The sequence below is a fragment of the Xiphophorus maculatus genome, chromosome 9 (genome assembly GCF_002775205.1).
Source record: "Xiphophorus maculatus strain JP 163 A chromosome 9, X_maculatus-5.0-male, whole genome shotgun sequence".
In the NCBI taxonomy this organism is placed as follows: Eukaryota; Metazoa; Chordata; class Actinopteri; order Cyprinodontiformes; family Poeciliidae; genus Xiphophorus; species Xiphophorus maculatus.
Window position 1 is genome coordinate 25,979,901 of NC_036451.1, and position 18,862 is coordinate 25,998,762.

General features: G+C 41.6%; 2 protein-coding genes across 18 annotated transcripts in view; both read right to left on the reverse strand.

The window, feature by feature from the left end:
- Positions 1-89: 89 nt before the first annotated feature.
- Positions 90-5,251, reverse strand: scly (selenocysteine lyase). 2 transcript variants are annotated; one of them, XM_023340266.1, is made up of 13 exons: positions 5,179-5,251; positions 4,250-4,342; positions 3,427-3,536; positions 3,211-3,311; positions 2,958-3,135; positions 2,731-2,858; positions 2,429-2,584; positions 2,216-2,322; positions 2,054-2,090; positions 1,860-1,943; positions 1,098-1,197; positions 887-962; positions 90-372 (listed from the first exon to the last, which is right to left on the reverse strand). In XM_023340266.1, exons 2-13 carry the CDS (start codon positions 4,339-4,341, stop codon positions 219-221), a joined length of 1,323 nt encoding a protein of 440 aa, XP_023196034.1. In that variant the 5' UTR covers position 4,342; positions 5,179-5,251; the 3' UTR covers positions 90-218. The 2 variants fall into 2 exon arrangements, with proteins under 2 accessions (XP_023196034.1, XP_005811417.1); XM_005811360.2 differs by lacking the exon at positions 5,179-5,251 and adding an exon at positions 4,760-5,042.
- A 1,232-nt stretch (positions 5,252-6,483) lies between these two features.
- Positions 6,484-18,862, reverse strand: part of LOC102225825 (kinesin-like protein KIF1A) — a 48,327-nt gene continuing 35,948 nt past the window's right edge. For 7 of the 16 annotated variants that reach the window (XM_023339413.1, XM_023339408.1, XM_005811346.2 and 4 more), the window contains 17 exons: positions 18,715-18,823; positions 18,562-18,628; positions 18,375-18,459; positions 18,179-18,284; positions 16,124-16,150; positions 13,388-13,411; positions 12,301-12,415; positions 12,036-12,169; positions 11,853-11,914; positions 11,617-11,762; positions 10,771-10,959; positions 10,575-10,646; positions 10,356-10,477; positions 10,117-10,260; positions 9,543-9,735; positions 9,337-9,455; positions 6,484-9,197 (listed from right to left, as the gene is read on the reverse strand). In XM_023339413.1, coding sequence (XP_023195181.1) covers positions 9,155-9,197; positions 9,337-9,455; positions 9,543-9,735; positions 10,117-10,260; positions 10,356-10,477; positions 10,575-10,646; positions 10,771-10,959; positions 11,617-11,762; positions 11,853-11,914; positions 12,036-12,169; positions 12,301-12,415; positions 13,388-13,411; positions 16,124-16,150; positions 18,179-18,284; positions 18,375-18,459; positions 18,562-18,628; positions 18,715-18,823 — 1,757 coding nt within the window. In that variant the 3' untranslated portion in view covers positions 6,484-9,154. The remainder of the gene's footprint in view (positions 9,198-9,336; positions 9,456-9,542; positions 9,736-10,116; positions 10,261-10,355; positions 10,478-10,574; positions 10,647-10,770; positions 10,960-11,616; positions 11,763-11,852; positions 11,915-12,035; positions 12,170-12,300; positions 12,416-13,387; positions 13,412-16,123; positions 16,151-18,178; positions 18,285-18,374; positions 18,460-18,561; positions 18,629-18,714; positions 18,824-18,862) is intronic. The other 9 variants (XM_023339414.1, XM_023339415.1, XM_023339420.1 and 6 more) reach the window with 3 other exon arrangements.

Below are 18,862 nucleotides of genomic sequence, written 5' to 3' on the forward strand. Positions count from 1 at the left end.
TGCAGCTTTTAGGGAAGGGAGATTTATAAGCGGCTCATGTGGCACAATAGTGCATTCATTTTTCCATAACATCACCCATGAAGCCAGGCCAAGTTCTCCCACTTTATTATTTATATTAAATGTCTCATAATCTTACAGGATCAGGTTTGGCGTAGCCACACAGATGGTGCGTCGCTGCACATCTTTATTTGACTCTCTTTAGTGCAAAAGAAAAGGGGTCAGTTCATTTGCTCCAGGAGCTCCACGGTCTCCCTGAGATCCTCCACGACAGCGTCCACGTCTTCTTTGGTCGTCCCCCGGCCCACGCTCAGCCTAAGAGCGTTAGCCGCCACCTCGGTGGGGACGCCGCAGCTCAGCAGGATGTGGGAGGGCCTGGCGGACACGGAGAACATGGAGGTTAGCGCGCAGGAAAACCAGCGGGGTGTAGGAAGGAGGCAGGAGCAAGAGGCCAGCAGCTCAAATGGTGGCTGCAGTGGGACTTCTGCTGCAGGAAGTTGCCAGTTGGGTGGCCTCCCTTTGTGGCAGGTGACAGGGATTCGGTGTTAGCTGCCACACTCTTTTGTGACAGATTGGATATTGAATATGAATGTGTTTATTTTGAACTAATCAAAAGAAGAAGAAAAACAGAAAAACATGAATACACACACTTCTGTGACAGCAGCCATGACTTCAGTAGCAGCTCATAAGCTCATCAGTGGCACCTGTCACTAAACCCGTAGCAGCCGGCACCAAATTCAGTGCAGAAGTCGTGTCGCCTGCTAAAAAGCTATCGCCAATAAGCTGTGGAAACTCCTGGAAGCTGACACTAAGAGCCACTACAGCTACCACTGCCACAACTTGAGCTTGCCGTCTCTCCTCCAGTGGTAAACAGCTAAGACTCTTATACCTGTGTCCGCTGGCGGAGTGGCAGGCGGCGCCGACGCTGGCCAGCAGCCTCCTGCAGTTTGACAAAACCCTCCAGCCTAAAGCGGGGCGGAGAGATTAATCATTCAGAGGCTCGCTGGCTTACAAACAGCTCTGACAATCATCAGCGGAGGGTTAGAGGACACCGTTTGGGCTGACGCGCCAAAACAGACACGGGGACAAAGACACATTACCTTGCAACGCCGGGCCCAAGATGGACACGTTACATGTGTTAGGGAGGACATCAGAGCCGGGATAATGACTGTTGAAGCGGATCTTGTCCCTAAAGACGTCCTGAGGCGGAAACGGCAGATTGCGGTTTTAAGTTCATGAAACGACATGCCTCGTTTTCACGTTCCCTCTGTCACTGGCCCAACCTGTATTATTCCACGTTTTAAATCTTCAACCTCGTTTGTTTCAGAAAATAGGAGGCACAATGACGTCTATGTTTCAACAAGAGTTGATATTTTGAACGTGTTTCTTTGAAATATTTTGTGTAGTTTCCAATGCTGTCGTCTGTATTCTATCTCTTTTTTTCTGTGGGTAAGTACAATAATGTCGCACTGATAACATTATCTAATATTTTCTTATATTACAGTTATTAAAGAGATATAGCATCAGCCAAAGTTAGTATTGGAAGGTCAAAGCGCCATAAAACAGACTTTATTCCAATTTGTTCGTCTCCCCAAGCACTTCCTCCATTACACTGATCCACATCATACTTATTCTATTGTCTGATTCTAGAGCAGTAAGTTGAAGGCTTTTGATTTGTGAATGAACCTCTGGATTGTAAAACTCAGCTTTGCAATTAAGAATTGGCAAAGCCTTTTCTTTTTTTACCTTTTTTTCAAATGAGAGCAATAGAAAGGTACAGAACTCGGGTTTATATCATGTGCAGAAAAAGTGAAAGTAAAAGTGATTAGAACCAAAGCGTCTCTTTTAGGGGAAACACTTACTTGCAGTCGTTCTTCCAGATACGCTTTAATAATTAGCATATGACTCTGATAACTTGAGAGATTAGCGGTCACCAGCTCTGCAGCCTGACACAAACACAGACAAAAGGATCCTGTTACAAACAGTTCCTGTTTTACAGAGGCAGCGCATTGAACTTTAGTGATCTGCACTGTACGAGGCGTTGAACGTAAACAACCTTTCCCAGGCCGGCTATCATTGGCGTGTTCTCCGTGCTGCAGCATTGGGGAAAGAGCGGGGCGGGGGAAAAACAAAATCAGGTCATATTTAGAACTTTAGAATTCTTATTTTTGATCTTATTTCAGAGTTTTGTTGCTGGGTAACACACAACGCGGCGTACCCTGGTCTGAAGTTTCTCTCCTGTCCTCCTCCAAACAGCATCGGATACAGAGGCGTCGTTGTTCCGGGGCCGTTCACGTACAACGCCCCGGTACGAGGGGCGTAGAACTGAAACGTTTATATATGCATATACATAAATTTTTTTTTTTTTTTAAAAACACATTTTAGAAAGAGTTTAGCCTACATTTTTTAATATGCGGAGCTAATTGCTGACCTTGTGTCCAACTATGGTAAGGTAATCCACTCCCAGTTCCTGGACATCCACTGGGACTTTGCCCAGTGCCTGGGCAGCGTCTGTGTGCAGCAGGATCCTGAGTCGCTCGTGCTGCTTGTTGAGGGATTTTACTCTTTGGCAAATCTCTGGGATTGGCTGAAAAGACGAATGGCGTTCAGCGTACAGGAATGGGTTTTATGGCAATCCAAACACTGAGTCTTTACAACTGGAAAATGGTTTTCAGAACAAGAAAGACCAGGCCAAGAGGCTTTTCGAGTTTTTTTTTTTTTTCTTCCCGTTACCATGACGACTCCCGTCTCATTGTTAGCCAGCATGACAGAGACGAGGCAAGTGTTGGGGCGCACGGCGGCGACGATATCCTCCACCTCGACGCGAGCCGTCACCTTAGAAACGGGCACACATGTTACATCTACGACGGAAATAACAAGAAGCAGATTTACCTCAGTGGTTGAAGGACAGACTCTTAAAAAAAACAAAAAAACATCCCGGTGAAAACGTGATCCCCCACCTGCCTTTCCAGCCGCCTGCAGGTGCTTGGCTGTGAGCCGGATGGAGTCGTGCTCCACGTCGGAGGTGATGATGTGCGGCAGGCCGGCGCGGCCGTTCTGATGGCCTTCGCCGTGCTCCTCGGCGCCGCGGCTCTTCCTGAAGTGCTCCACGGCCGTGTGCAGCACCAGGTTGTTGGCCTGCGGGACCAATCGTTTGCTTTAGAGCAGATCCGAGAGCGGGAGACGGCGGTTTTCAACACCAGGAGTCGTTACCTCCGTTCCCCCTGAGGTGAAAACAATGTCCTCTGCTTTACCTCCAACCATTCTAGCCACGCTCTGCCTGGACTGGTGGATGATGGCTTTGGCCGTGACGCCTGGAAAAACAACATTGCTACAGTAAAGAAATTCAAAAAAAGATTCTGACTTTTTTTTCCTCGTCATCAATGAGATAAAGCTTCTGTTTTGATCCAAAAAGAAGGTATTTCACACCTGTTATGTAGTTGCTACTGGGGTTTCCCCAAGCCTCATGCAGAGCTTCAGAAATGATCTGAATCACCTCCGGCTCCATCGGGGTGGTGGCATTATAATCCATGTAGATCCTGTCAGATTAACAACTGTTAAACACTGCCTTGCAAAAGTATTCAAAACCGTTAAATAGGCCTGTGGCAATAAGCAATAAATCTAAATGATTCGCATGATTAATTTATTTCTTTTCTTTTCTTTTCTCTCTTTCTACCAAAACCTGGACGGCCAAACTCTTCAGCCTGGTGCTTTGGTCTCTCAGCCTTTTTCTGAACAAAGTTTCTTTAATTTGTTTTCAGAGATTTCATCATTCTTTTTATTTGTCGTTTCTGTTATTTTGGAAATGTAAAATGTCTTCCAGCTACAGTGTTAAATGTTTATTAGAATTTCACGTTTGTCTTTGAGAAACGTGTTCAAATGTTACTCCATTACCGTTATAGTACTTAAAAATGCTCTCAAAACAACAACATTATCATTTATCGCAATCATTTCTGGGACAACTCATCGTCCAGCAAAATTTGTTACTGTGACCGCCTTACTGTTTTCACACTTTTGTCACCTTACAACTGCAAACTTCTGTGTATTTTATTTGGCTTTAGGAAAACAAGGTCAACACGAAGCGGTGCACAATTGTGAAATGAAAGGAAAATTACAGATAGTTTCATAACTGTTTGCATGCAATAACTTTAAAAACATGTATTCTTTTCTTCCACTAATGCAACACCTTGTTATAATTCAACTGAAGCAGTTCGTTCACGGCACCCAGAAAGCACAACTAAAGCCTCCTGACCTTTCTGCGTTCATGCCTGGATTGTGACGAAGACTGTGGTCATCGTGGGTGTGACCCACCACCAGGGTCAGGTCAGCTAATTTCTCCGCCATGCTGCAGAAAGAACAGATAAAAACCGAGACACATAATGAGCCTAAAAGCATCCAGACGGTGTGTTTCTGGAAACCTACAGAGCTAATCCTGCTGCAGAACGAAAACTTTTCTGTTGCTAAATGCGATAGTTACGTCAGCGTAAGACGTAAACCAAGCATTGTTTGGGTCCCCACAACATGATAGGGGGACCCATCATGTTATGGGGGGACATGATAGGGGGACCCATCATGTTGTTAGAAACTGAGCGCTGTCTTCAGAGGGAACAGTGGTTTACTGTAGCTATGGAAACGGTTATCGTTAGCATGTCTGTCCTTAAGTGTCTGACTCAAACGCTGCTGCTCTCTGCGCCCGTATTTACGGCTCATTCTGAAAAACAAAAGTCCTAACCAAAACTTTTTGGAACATGACATGTCTTACCTTAAATTGTTTCTGTCAGCTAGAGTTGGCAAATGATCAAATAAGCGCACTGAAAGCAACTTCAGCTAGCTAGTTTAGCTAACTTTTTTTTTTTTATGTAAGGATTAACTACCGAGATGTCAAACGGGGACAGACATGGACATTAACAACCGAGACAGAAGTCCGACGTCTCGTCCGACCTTGCAAAGTCTCCCGAAGATGCACCATATAGATTTACTGTCGACTTTATGAATCATTAGCTAGCTAGCTAGTATGTGGAGCTGACTGTGCTGCTTACAACTACCGCATCTTAAAGCTGTATAATACCGTAATGAACTAGCTGATCTGCAGTAGTTTCAATGCGACTGTCATGTTTAAGCTTCGAATACTTAAAAAAAAAAAAAAAAGTGTAATTATTTTAAAATCCCGAAATCTTTTACCTGCTGACTTGAAGGTCCAAACACTGGATTACAGAACACGTCACCCGATTTGTATGACGTGTTGAAATGAAATGATATCAGAGAGAAACTCTGGCACACACGGAGCACCGTAGTCACTCATAAATTATAAAGATGGGTTGGGGAGGGGCATTTTTTTGTGTAAAACAAAAGATAGATTGTTGTAGTTTGTGCATTTTCACATCAAAATAATTTAAGCAAAAATAACAGAATCTCTTAATGGTTAAGTAAAATGGTGTAACGGAGCTGCCAGCTGAATGACATGTCAACATGGATGCATACAGAATTATGTTGAGTTATTTATAAGAGTATTTATGTTTCTATGTTGGGAACAGTACAATATTACCATCGCTAAATCATTTCAGAATGCAATATTTATTGGTTATAATGTTCCAAGTCACAGAAATAGTAGGCGTTGCTTGCCAGTAATAGATTTAGTCTGGCTATTGAGTAGATGCACACAGGCCCAACATGCAACAAAGAGGAATTTCCCATTCCTCCCTTTTTTGTAAATCTACCCTCAAACAACCAGACCCACAATGTTTGTCCAGTGTTGCTAAGGACAGCGGCGCATAGTACGAAATAATTGTAAACAAAAACAAATTAACAACTCCTTCGAGGGAATAAAATCCAAGATGATGTTGCAAATGATGTTTTAGAACTGCATCTAAAATCTGGACCAAGTACAAACAAAGTCATAAGGTTGTAAAAAAAAAAGAAAAAAAGAAAAAAGTGAAGACATCAAAGCAGTCGGGTTTGAAAACAGAATACGTGCAATGGAACCAGTGGAAGACGAATGGGCAAAAACAGGAGTGATTGATGTTTGGCTGAGATTTATTTCTAGACAGAAGAACAAATGGTTCCAGTGGGCGAGAGAGAAACAATCGTCAGTCATGGAAGACTCGATGAAAGCGGGTTTTCCGTGATAAATCCTGAATCTGCTTTGGCCAAGGAAGACAATGCTGGAACATTTGTTTGGTCGCATCCCAATGAAACGTATGAAGACAACAGCCTGAATGGCTTTGATGATTATGCAACTGTGTCAGGTACAGTAGGACAGGTGGACGATAAGACTCCATCCTGCATTGATAATGAATATTGTTTTTCTCTCATCAAATAACTCAAAATGTTTTAAATCATCATGTTACTCTTCATGACGGGAGAACTTAAAGTGAATTGTGCATCATTATTCTACAATGTTGTACGGTTTAGTTTAAAAAGACCCCAACTAAAATACTAAACCAGACCCAAAGTTATACATTATCAAAAATAAAACAAAAACACATGTCATCGCTTAGTGTTTCATCACTTCCAGATTTATTTAATATATGACAATGTGTTCAGTGTACACAAACATCTGACAGGAAACTCAAACAAACACTCAGACACCGACTGAACTACTGCCCATTTAGGAGTTTGTTAATGAGTGCAACCGTATGATACACAGTCCACGGCAATCATGTTTATATACAATGCAAAAATCTTTGAAGAACAATGGAATGTATTGGTGCAAAAAACAACAACAACAAAAAAAATAGACGTGGAAGCACAAGAATGTGAGATTACTTCACGGGGCAAGGGTTGGAAAAGAGAGGTTGGTGATTGTGTGTGAAGGCTGCTGCTGCAGCAGGATGGTGAGGGTAGATTCCAATACTAGAAGGAGGGCGGCGGAAAAGCAACCAAGAGCATTACTTTCTACAAGACATAAAAGTTTAACTAGGCCACAGTGAACCATAATCGTCCCACACATAAGCAGACAGATTATTACATGGCGGGTCTCAGAGCCTCCGCGTTCACCCTGGTGATAACCAACCGCCTTACAATCAGTGAGGAACCCAACCAGAAAGCAGAAGGTTCAGAAAAACATCGACGCAGAAGAAGAAGAATTCCTATATATTATTATTATACATTCAGAGTGAACTTTTAAGTGAGTGCACCAACAAAACTTTGGTTGCTTAAAAAAAAAAGTCAGTAAGAACAAAATTAATCAGAAACAATTACGTACAGGCTGACTGTCAGGGCTTTGAAATAAAACGTGATGCAGAGTTATGACTAACAGGAGAGCGTTCGCCCCACGACGAAGGTGGATAAAATGCACAATGGTTCTGTTTGGAAGGCGAGCCGTGAGATTAGAACGCCAATTCAAGCCAATTGTTGATTTATTACGACTACCAACAGTTGTGCAGGTGAGGAGATCAGTCAACCGAATGAGTCAAAAATATTTCCACATCACAGATGTGACTGTTAACATATCAGTTATCGGAAGAATCACATCTATAGAAAACACACAAACAAAAGATAGCATGTTTGTAGTTGTCTAATCGCTCCTAGAAATGCAATGTCGTTGCGCCGAGTGTGCAATATAATGGCTGCACCTGTTCTCTGCTTTTAGATGTCGTCCTTGCAGTCAGTTGCCAAACTGAGCATGCTCCGTAGGCTGGCAGACCTGAGGCATGCTAATCCACCAGAGTCACTGAACACCTCACAACCTGAGTGGTGTTAGGATGCGATAAACCTCAGTTAAAATATACAACAAAGGAATGAAACAGAGTAGAAACGAAGCAATTAAAGCTACAGGCGGGTTGCATTTTAAACATTTTGCATGTCATGTTAAGAAGTAGAGCCCTACGCAAGCTGACAGTCCTGAGATACGCTGAATCTCTTCCAAATGTTTTAACATTTTGTCTCAAATGCATATAATAAAAAGATGAAAGAAAACACAAAGTGATTATGTGACGTGCAGACGTTTCCTGAACATGATTACAGCAGCGCGAAGGATGTGAGGTTAAAGAAATCGGTGCAGAGGCATACTGTGCAGAATGTTAAAAAAAAGAGGCACTACACTTAATATACACATATCATTCAGAAAGCCAGTTTTATATCATGTGCTGTGAGGAACCACTGTTTTCCCATTTTAGGAGGGACGACAAGACCGACTAAATATCAAAACGTTACAAGGGACATCAGCTAGGTCAAAGGTTAAGCTATCCTAATCGTTCAGGGCTGTTGTATTTTTCAAGTTTTCTTCAGCACAAAGAAACCGAGCACGTTATTGGATTACTTTAAAAGCGAAACCGTCGGGACGAGGCTTTTATTATTCAAATAGTTCAGGAACTCATTAAAAAGTGCCGTGTGCAGAAATTGCACTGAGTACTACTTTAGAAATATAAACGTCTTTGTAAATAAATACATGCGGAAATAAATAATTAGGCTGTTAGAAATCTAAATATATCACATTTCAAACACAAGTCAGAGAAAGAAATCGTACTGGGAGGAAAACAAGGTGGTGATGTTTGAGTCCATCATGTAGACATAAAATATCCTCATACCCTAAATGTTATGGATTCACAGGCTGCAGTTTGAGGAGGTGCCATGTTGTTGCCCCGCTGTGTGTGCTTAAGTCTGATGTTGAAGGAGTTTGAGTTGTTTTCTTTTTTAATTATTAGTTTTATTTCAGCTTTCATTTTTCTGACCGTTAAGGTTAAACCAGTTGAAGTTTTATGTTTAGCAGTAAAATGGAGCAGAGAGGAATCTACGTGGTTTCCTATTTTACCGATGCAAATGTAGCGATGAGAGCTTAGCTAGCAGTGCAGCGGTGGCATGATTAAAGAACACATGTCCCTGTGTTGCTTGCTTTATTTATTGTAAGTAATAAATGAGAAAGGCTTGATGTGTCACTGACAACTACAGCACGTTAATCGTACAAATGGAGTCTGGCATGAGAAACCGCTGCCTCCTCCGTTCTCAAGCTGTGAAATAATGCCGGTACAGTACGGTGACTGATTCTTCCAGAGGTTTCTTTGCGCGTTGCTAAGGCCCGACAGGAAAAACCCGACGGCGAGGACACGGACAATGGAACGGAGACTGAGCAGGGGGGAAGATGGCTGCCGGTGACGATGGGAATGAGGAGAACAGGGAAGTATGTACATTGTAGTCTTTGCATCTATCTTTTTTTTCCTCAAATCCTCATCTGTCCGGCTCGTCTTCTCGACAGCTTTGACCTGAGAGGCAAAACAAGGACAACTTATTCATTTTACCAGCCGTTAGTCTTCCATGTTCCACAATGAAATGAATAATCATAAAAAGTTCAGCAGGTTTTAACAGATATGCGACAGTTCCTAATTTAGCAAGATAACTTACCTGATAGTTCCAGCAAGAAGAGGGTTGAACGCATAGAGCCAGTCATGCATTTCTTTGTCATTAGTGGCTTGAAGTAATATGCCACGATGTTCTGTACACACCGCAAACGTATTTGGAGTCTGTTGAGAGAAGCGCAAACGTTTATTACGACATATACGGATGTGGCAGAGGGGAAGTGTTCCTAGAGCCGCTGGCGTGACGCAGACCTTCAGCATGGCCTGCTGGTCCTCACTGTACTCCACCTGGGCGGAGGACAGGTTGAGAATGGCCCTCTCCACCGTGTCTCGCTCAGAGTTGTAGATGTAAACGTATGGCCGCCGCACAACCACGTAGCGCTTCACCCATCCGTTGGTGTGCGGCTCCAGGAAGTGGATGTAGCCCTTTTTCGATACGACTGGGCTGAAAAACACATTTATGACATGGGGGTCATGGAGGTGGGGTGGAGTGATATGAACCTAAGGTTTTATCGTGGCATTTTGTTTGCTCCCGCAAAAACAACCCCATGTTTAATGTGTTTCTTTAAGAGTCCAGTTGCATAAAGAAATGTGATTTGTTACACTAAACTTCACACAGTAGCTGCATTCAATCATATTTTCAAAATGTATTGATACCTCCATTGAACAAACAGTGGAGGAAAAAAAAAGGAAAAGTAAGAATCCCGACAGTTTTGGGGGGTTTAATCGGAATTTATCATAACGATAAATCTATTTACCATGAAAAATGGTAAATGACGTGATGAATGCCCAACCCTACTTTAAAAGTCAGATAAGTGAGACTGACCTGACTCTGATCTCCTGTATGTCAGGGATAAGTTTTCGAGTCCGAGTTTTGACGTCAGAACCTACATTCATGGACTTTTTGTCCGCTCCGTCCTGCTGCGGTTCAGGACTGGGGCTGACCGCACGAGACAGAGGCGGAGGAGGTCTGAGGTTAAAAAATAAAAACAAACACAAAAATACAGAGTTAGACACAGAAAAATAAACTGGAAAATCATAAACAACCCCAGTGTTAGGACTAACTTGAGCTCAGTGTTGTGATAGCAGCCCTCCACCAGAGAAGGGCATGTTGAGGAGGGTGTGATTGTGTTGAGAGCAGATATGGAGGCGGCGTCTCTCGGCAACGTGACAGACATCTCAGAGATCTGAAACACACACACACACACACCCCCGACACGTCCAGATGTTTAAAACCGATCGGCAAACAGCGATCAAAGCTTTGTGACATCATTTAAAGTCTACCTTGCTTTCACTGGCGCTGACACACACATGGCTGTATTCTCTGTTGAAGGAGTGAGTGAGCAGCCGCAAACACTGGCAAAAAATAAATAAATGGAGCACTTAAGATATGACGCCAAACAAACTGGATTGCCAACTATAGAATATTCCCATTTCAAATATGGTTAAAATGTCCATAGAGCGCAGCGTGGCAGCTGACCTTGGCAGCGAGCTCCCTCTGCCTGTCGGTGGTCATCTCAGAGCTGAAGGTGGGCCCCGGGTCTGCCTCGGCCACTGCAGTGGACTCACCGGTCTCCTCAGTGAAGCAGTACTGAAGGGACTCCTGGCCCGTCAGCAGGGTGGACTCCAGTTTCTCCCTCAGCAGGAGGAAATGTTTGGTTTTCTCCACCTGAGCAGGAGGAAACATCAGTCACACCTGGACTGTGATAGAAAAACTCCTCAGTAACTTTTAGAAATCCCAGTGACAGAAACCGTCACTGTCAATGTTTGGAAAAAAAAAAAAGTACATATATATATCTTTAAAAAACACTTAAATGATACAAACAAAATGATATAACAAATGGAAAAAACACGTTCTATGTCATTTTTATAGTGGGTACACATATAGTAGGTTAATGCTGGGGAAATCTAAGATATTAAACTTGTTAAGCGTAAAATTGGTGTTTTGAAACTCTGCATTTCAAAATCCAAGTACTTTTTTTAAGTTTGCTAGTCCTGCAAGGTTAAAATCAACAGCCTTAATAACACTTGTATGTTGTTAGCTAATTACAAATGATGCCAACACTAACAGGTATGTTACACACAGAGTAGCCTAGGAATGATAAAGCATCTAGAGTTGACCAGTTGGTATAAAAACCTGCTTAAGGCCCCAAAAAGGCTTTGGCCGGCCCTGTATATTGTTATTGATTTATTGTCCAGTCCTGGTTTGTGGTTGTTGTATGATAAAATACAATCTGAACGCATTCAGTCTTTTTATATCCTTCAGATTAGAAAACACGTTTCTCACTTTTGGGAAAGCACATAGAAAAGTAACATTGCCACTTGCATCTTGGAGGAGACTGAGTTTCTCCAGCTCCCACTGGTGCTCCAGGATCAGGCTGTCACTGCGTGGCCTCCACCCAGCCAGGTTCTCCTCTCCACGGACGTAGGCCACAGAGGTGTCCAGCACTCGCCTGCGTCTCCTCTGCATGCCTGGTGTGAGGCAGGAGGGTCTGTTGCTCATATCTGAGCTGAACCTAAGCTGAGTGTTACTGCCACACGGACATTTTTCTCAACTCTTACCTGGACTTCCAGCATCTGCAAGGTGACACAAGCTGACCTCGTAAACTCCAGTTACTCGGTTTCTAGAAAAGAAAGAGGAATTCTCAGAGATTGCATTTTACTGCTCAGCTGCATATGAGGCCGTGGGGGTGGGGGATACTAGACCTCCCCGGCTCTTTTATAGTTTGAAGCTTTTAATCTCACCCATCCGCTGCTCTCAGGCTCCCCGTACCAAAAAGGTTGCGGATTGAACGAGAGGCCGAGAGCTTGGTGTCCCGTGAGTAAAACACCATACAGATATCTTTGGTTATGTATGCAGGCTGCGTGCAGTTCTCCATCTGCGGTTGATAAAAGAGGGGGGCTTTTAAAACTTTTTTTTCCCCCCCTGTCTCTGCGGAGGAACTCAACGCCTCACATAAGATACGGCTGTGTTATTTAGCCTCTTATAAATGCGGGCTCTGTGCTGTACCTCCAAGTAGGCCGAGAGGGTCATGTAGATCTTCTCTCCGTACGGCGTGACTCGGTTCAGGAGCAGAGAGTTGTGCATCGAGCTGTCCCAAGCAGCCTCAAAGCGGTAAAAAGTCCTGAGACAGTCCAGGACAAATACATAAGCAGTCAAAGCTGACTTTTATTTTTTATATGCACAAATAAAAAGCAGAAATGCACCAATCAGGGATTTTTTCCTGGCTTGTACATATTTAGTATTTTTCTATACATTTGTCTTTATGATTCCTGTTTTACTGTCATTTTTGAAGTTAATACCACGCAAAAAAAAAGGCTACTGGTTTTTGACAGATTTTTATTCAACAGAAAATGATGAAATTACACTGCAAAACCACAAAATATGATCACGTACGTTTGGACTAGTTTCTAGTGCAAATATCTTTGTACACTGAATAAAACAATACTAACTTACAGTTAATGTTTCAGCAAGAAATAGGAGCTTGATTAGAAATTAATTCCTTAATATTGATGGAAAAAGTACTTTACAGACAGATTGTTTCACCTATAAATATTTTTCATCAATATTAAGGAATAAGATACTTAAAACAAAAGTTACTTGTTTTAACAAGTAACTTTGGAACTTTTGTCTTATTTCAAGTGTACTAAAATATCTGCACTCGAAGCTAAACCAAAAATACTTCGATTTTAACCTTTATCTATTGTGATTGGTGCATCTCTACCAAAAACATGCTGTCTGTAATGTCTAATGTGTATAAACAAAGGATTATGGAAAAAAGAAAGACATTTCAGGAACAAACGTATTTTATATGAAAAAAATATGCACTGAAATTTTGCCTTAAAAACCAAGGACGTGATTAGCAATCATAACTAATTGAACAAAAACTACCTTAGAAAAATCCAGACAGTATAAACAGCATCTCCAGATCATTATAATGCATCATGACAGTTTTTGCATGCAACACAATCAGATGATGGACTTTGAGCAAGGCACCAAAGAATAACAATTGAAAGCAGTAATGGGTTTTGATCATATAGAGACAGGAAGGAATGAGAGGAGGACAGAGAAAATGGGGGAGAGGGCAGTGAAATACCTATGGTCAATTCCCAGGGAAATGCTGTGAGAAAGAAGAAATCAGCAAAAGAATAGAAAGTAAGAGTTAGGAAGTATGTCGAGGCTTTGCAGTTGTGTGGCTGGGATGGTGTTTGTCTTTCTCATCATGATAACCCCACAGAACTCCTTGAATCCTGCGGACAGTGCTGATCCGTCACCCCGGACGACCACCGAAGTGGCCATTTTTACCCTAAGCGACAACATAGCAGCTTTCTGCTTGCGCGGCTGATTTACTACGTACCCTAATGTACACAAATTTACCCGTCTACCTCAAGGGGAAATAATCACACACACGCTGAAAGCTGTAGCTGCTTTGGCTCGCGGCCCGGTGACTGCCTCGAATCTAAAAAAGATTATCCAGGCAAGAATTGTATAAGGAAACCAGTGTTTTCTGTAGGCCGTAAAAGCCGGCTGAATGGGCTCTTCATGAGGTTCAGATGTTCAGCCTAGGCCACTCTTGGACTGAAATGACCTCGTGTTAAAGTGAACAATGTGTCACCCAGAAGACAGCAAACAGGCACGCACTGTTCTGGAGTAATGACAGCTCCGTGCTGCGGACACTGCAGGGAGGTGACCGAGTGCAGAGATTCCCCCTTCTCCAGCCGGGAATTAGCGCACGAGCGCGTGCGCATGCATGCATGCACGCGACGATCCAAATAGCAGAAAAGTTGTCCGCTTACACTACAAGCAAGCAATTTCCTTTTTCGCGCCTCTCCATAGTGTGTTTCTCTGCTTTTTACTGCCCACTAAAAAAAAATGCAGGAACCAGCGCTGAAGTCATTTTGCTGGCAGAACATTTAAGAAGTGTTTGATTCTGGCGTTTGGCAGAGTTTCCTCGAGGTAACAAGAAGCATTTAAATATATCCACAACATTGCAGCAATTTGGGCTACTGAGGTAATGGTTCAGAGGATTATGCCTGAATAGCTTTATTGATGTATTGGAATTGATGCGATCCATGTTACAGGAATTTACTTAATGGTTGATTGGAGTCCTTGTTATGTTCTGTGATGGGAAACGCTCTGGGTTCTGAGGTCGGTGTGGTGCTCGAACCAAAGAATTTTATAGATGTCGAATTATGACATCAATGTCCGGATTAACTAGAGACTGTTTTTCTCAGCTTCCTACAGAATTTAAAAGTGGGTTTTTACCTCCCCCTATTGGATTTGATAGGTCCTTCTCCTGTAGAAACAGATTTTTAAAAACATAAGAGCTTGAGAGTATATCAGATTCCATCTAAAGTGTAAAAGTGTTACAATAAATTCTAACACCCATAGTGTAATTTATTTCCCTACATCACATAAAAAGGGTAAAATGTTATGTCATTTAATTACTTATGTTAGCTGCGTTTCCATTACAAATGTGCACGAAACTGTCAATTTTACATTAATATTGAAAAGACAATTTTACAATAGTTGTGTTTCTATTAAATAAGAAACTCAATTAAAGTCACACGTGAATCTGTTTGTTCACGCAATAAGTCATTAAAAAAAGGGGAGTCATCATTCGTCAACTACTTCCTATTGTTGTGCCACTGGCACAAACCACAAACTAATAAACTGAATTTTTTATTTTAATCAGCAGTTACCCGAAATAATCAACTTTACAAAAAATAAATGCCTGAAATATCAATCTGTATTTAAAGGGGCAGTAATATGTAAAATCTACTTTTGAGTTTTACATCATGTTACAATGTTATTCCCTCATCATTAACATACATGGAGTTTTGCCTCGATTCTTTCACACATGTTTAAGAATCTCCCATGGCAACCATTCACTTGTGCAAAACGGCTGGTTGGACCTAGCGCCACCTTCAAAGACAAAGCTTTTCCTTAGAGCTGCAGTTAAGCTTCAGAGCTTCCACCTCACAGAGCAGCCCTCCTCCCATAACTCTCCCTCTCAGCTCCTTCAGACTAGCCAGCAGAAATTAGCAAACACCTGGTGGATACAGCTACTTCTCAGTGCATTGCTGGTAAAAACGTTGTTAAAGGGTTAATAGGAGTGATGTAATCAAGTCAAATTTCTTTTAAGTCATATTCAATAAATAGCATTTTTAAACAACTTAAGTTAACAGTTACTTGACTGAGATAAAATGGCACTATGTGTCTGGAAAACACATATTGCTCCTTATTGAATCAATGTAATATATGAATTTTACTTATATATTTTCAGAATTAATAATTTATTCTTTAGGAGATGCACCTGTAAAGCATCTCTAGACTCAACCAGAAAACAGATTTTCTAATAATTTGCTATGAAGCAGTAAGCTTGCAATACTGTAACATATATTTACTGTCCAAAGGAAAAGATTCCCTCTGGACTTTGTGCTGCTAGAGGCTTCTTGGAGCAATAGTTGATGTTGACAGTTTGATGCTGGCCCCATGACACCTCCAGCAAAGACACAGCCAGGAACATTAAGCAAAGCAGAGCCATGCAGACCCTGTCCTTCCATAGCGGCTAACATCCAACACTGGCCCAAACACACATCCAAGCACAGCAAGAGCAAGAGACCTGGGAACATGCAGGGTCACATCCTTCACCCCTCATGAACAGAAGGAAAGAAAAGGGAACAGATAAACTGCTGGAAGTCATGAGAGAGAGCAGGCGAGTAGGGAACCAAATCACAGGCCGACTAGAGAGATGGCAGGGTGTTAGGAAGGTTAGAGAGATGTGGTGTTGGTGTAACTTAGATCATGAAAACAGAGGCAAATAATATACCTAGGCATGTCCGAATCAAGAAACTGTCTGCAGAGCAAAACAAAAAAGCAAAAACAACAGAACAACATTCTGTTAGTGGACAAAGGGAGAAAATGTTAGCATTCATTTGTACTTCCATTTTTATCCAAACGAGAAAAGTGGAATCTCAAGAGCAGTTTTAAATCACCAAAATTAAACCAAGCCTGAGAACTACAAATTAAAAAGCTCTGGTAAGGACTGTGATGAATTTCGCTTCCAACCCAAACTGCTCATTTAAAGTACGTTCTTTCATTTATTTGTTTTCAACCATATGTATTTCTTACTTTTATTTGTTTTTTTACTTTTCTTTTGGAAGGTGAGAGATAAAAGAGTTAAAAATTACATTTATTTAAAAGTTTTTTTGTTTGTTTTTTTTAGATAGGTCAGGCATTTTTCCCCCCCCATCACTTACAACTTTCTCTAATGTGTCCTTGGTCTATATCCTGCTAGAGAGAATAATTCTGAACATGTAATATTTGCTTATTTAAAAAGGTGTATAACTTGAGATTTATCTGATCCACATAAAGTTAGTTATTTGATAATATAAAAAATAATTATTTCAAATTGTGACAAATGTAAACAGCTCTGGAGCTTTTTGCTTCTCACTGTGTTAAAATCTGTACTTTATTCAGATCAGTTTTAATGCTGACAGTTCCTGCATTTATCATAGTAAAGATGTATCAAAAGGAACAAACTCTCACTGTAGGCACTTTTTAGAGGCATCTGCTGCCCTCTTGTGGCCGTAAATCACATATGAATACTTAAATGCTCATTAATGCACATGGATTTCTCTAAGATACAGTTGATTATGAAAAAGCATCACCACATATTGACATAATAACTCCTAGTCTCTGAACGCCAGGATTCAACACAGTGTAAGATGATGTGATGGTGGAATGCTCTGTTTACAGAACACAGCATTTAATCTAAAACAAATGTCTTAAGACACAGATAACTAATTTTAAAAGCACTAAAGATTGAATGAATGTTTTCATTATAAATAAAAATAAATGCTTGTTAAAGTAGCAGTATGTACCAATGTTTATTAAAACTGTTTCCATGTCGTGACAAAATGGCACCAGACGGACAATCTGTGAAAAAATTGAGCTCCTCCACCTCGAGCAACTATTGCACTGTGCAAAAAATGCACCGTTCCCAGTCAAAATCAACCAGTCAGAGCCAGGAGGAGGGTTTTAGTGCTGTCAATCAATCTCCCATATGCTGCTCAACTCGCTAATGGGGGAAAAACAACTTACTGTTCTATGAAAACTGCTATATGTCGTCATTGGTGGCAGGCTATGTTGTGGTGAACCAGCTGTTTTAGCAAAGTTAAAGTGGGAGGGCTTGAGCATGAGAGTGATTGGCAGCACTAAGACCCTCCTGCTGGCTCTAATTGGTTGCTTCTGACTGAGCGGTGTATTTCTGAATGGGAGAAGGTAGATTAGGTCAATTTCTTTTCACATACATGTCTTTTACAAGACATAATAATAATTTAACAAATACATAAAAAATATTTTTCTATAAAAGTTATATGAGGAATTGTGGTATTACGATGTTCACTACACAGCTTGAGTTTAATAGATATATAATCGAGACAACAGAAAACCTGACAAACACAGAGAGGTGCTACATGTAGGTGAGATGATGAGGCACAATTCAACACCAGGGAGGGTCAAGCAGCCAGCTTGGTTCAGGGTAATTCTCTACTCTTTCTGCTGAGGCTGGAGGTTTAGTCTTTTTAAAAAATCTGTGGTAGTGCAAGTTAACTCATGCAGACAGAATAATAAACTTTTTTTTGTGCCGTGGTTCGGTTTTGGACATGCAATGCTCTGTGGCTTACGGCAGTGCATAAGCTGCATGAGCAGTTTAAGAGAAGTTAAAACAAAGACCAAAAAGTTGTAAAGTACAGTGGTTTCCAGGTTCAGCCAAAGTGCAGTGATACTATATATCAAGCATATTATCTGTTTTGCAGCTTTAGTAGACATTTTGCTCTTCAAAAGTGATTTGTGTGTGCTTAAGGTCTCTAGCTACACATACCTGTCATCCTGCAGGGGCTCGACATAACCAGCAGATAAGATGTTAAGTGAGAGTATGTTTGGGTCGATGACGGTCTCGTCGGCTTCCAGAGTGTTGCGTAAACGCCCTGACAAAGCACAAATTTATTTTTGAGAACTGTTCCTGCACATTCTTGATGAACTGCTTCAGGTTAAAGAAACCTGGAAGCTAAACTTACCCACAACTAGCTCTCGGACATCGTTCCACTCTATGTCTCCAGCAGACTCGTGCACGATGGTGACAGCTATTCTCCTCTGGAGGCCCTGGAGTAAAGCCCGGAACAAAGGCATTCATGGTTTTGTTCAACAGGTTTTTGTTTCCTTTGAATATATAAGTATTTCTATTTTCTCACGGTGCGACCACACCTGGTGCAGTAGGAATGTACCCTGGCATGGCAAGCCTCCTCTGTGGTCTACAACTGCAGGGATGTAACTTATATAAAACAAAATTACAAACGAGAATTAGTGGACAATAAATCTTATCCAAATATTTCAATTCCAAATATCTGCTGGACTCACTCTCCGTTGGCCTCAAGCTCGCAGATCTCAAAGAACACCATCAGATCGTGTTTACAGTGGCGGGGCCCCGCCTGGGGACGTGTCATCGCCTTCAGCTTGGTGGCAGGCACTAAGTCGAAACATGTTTCAAAATGTTATGTGAGAAAAA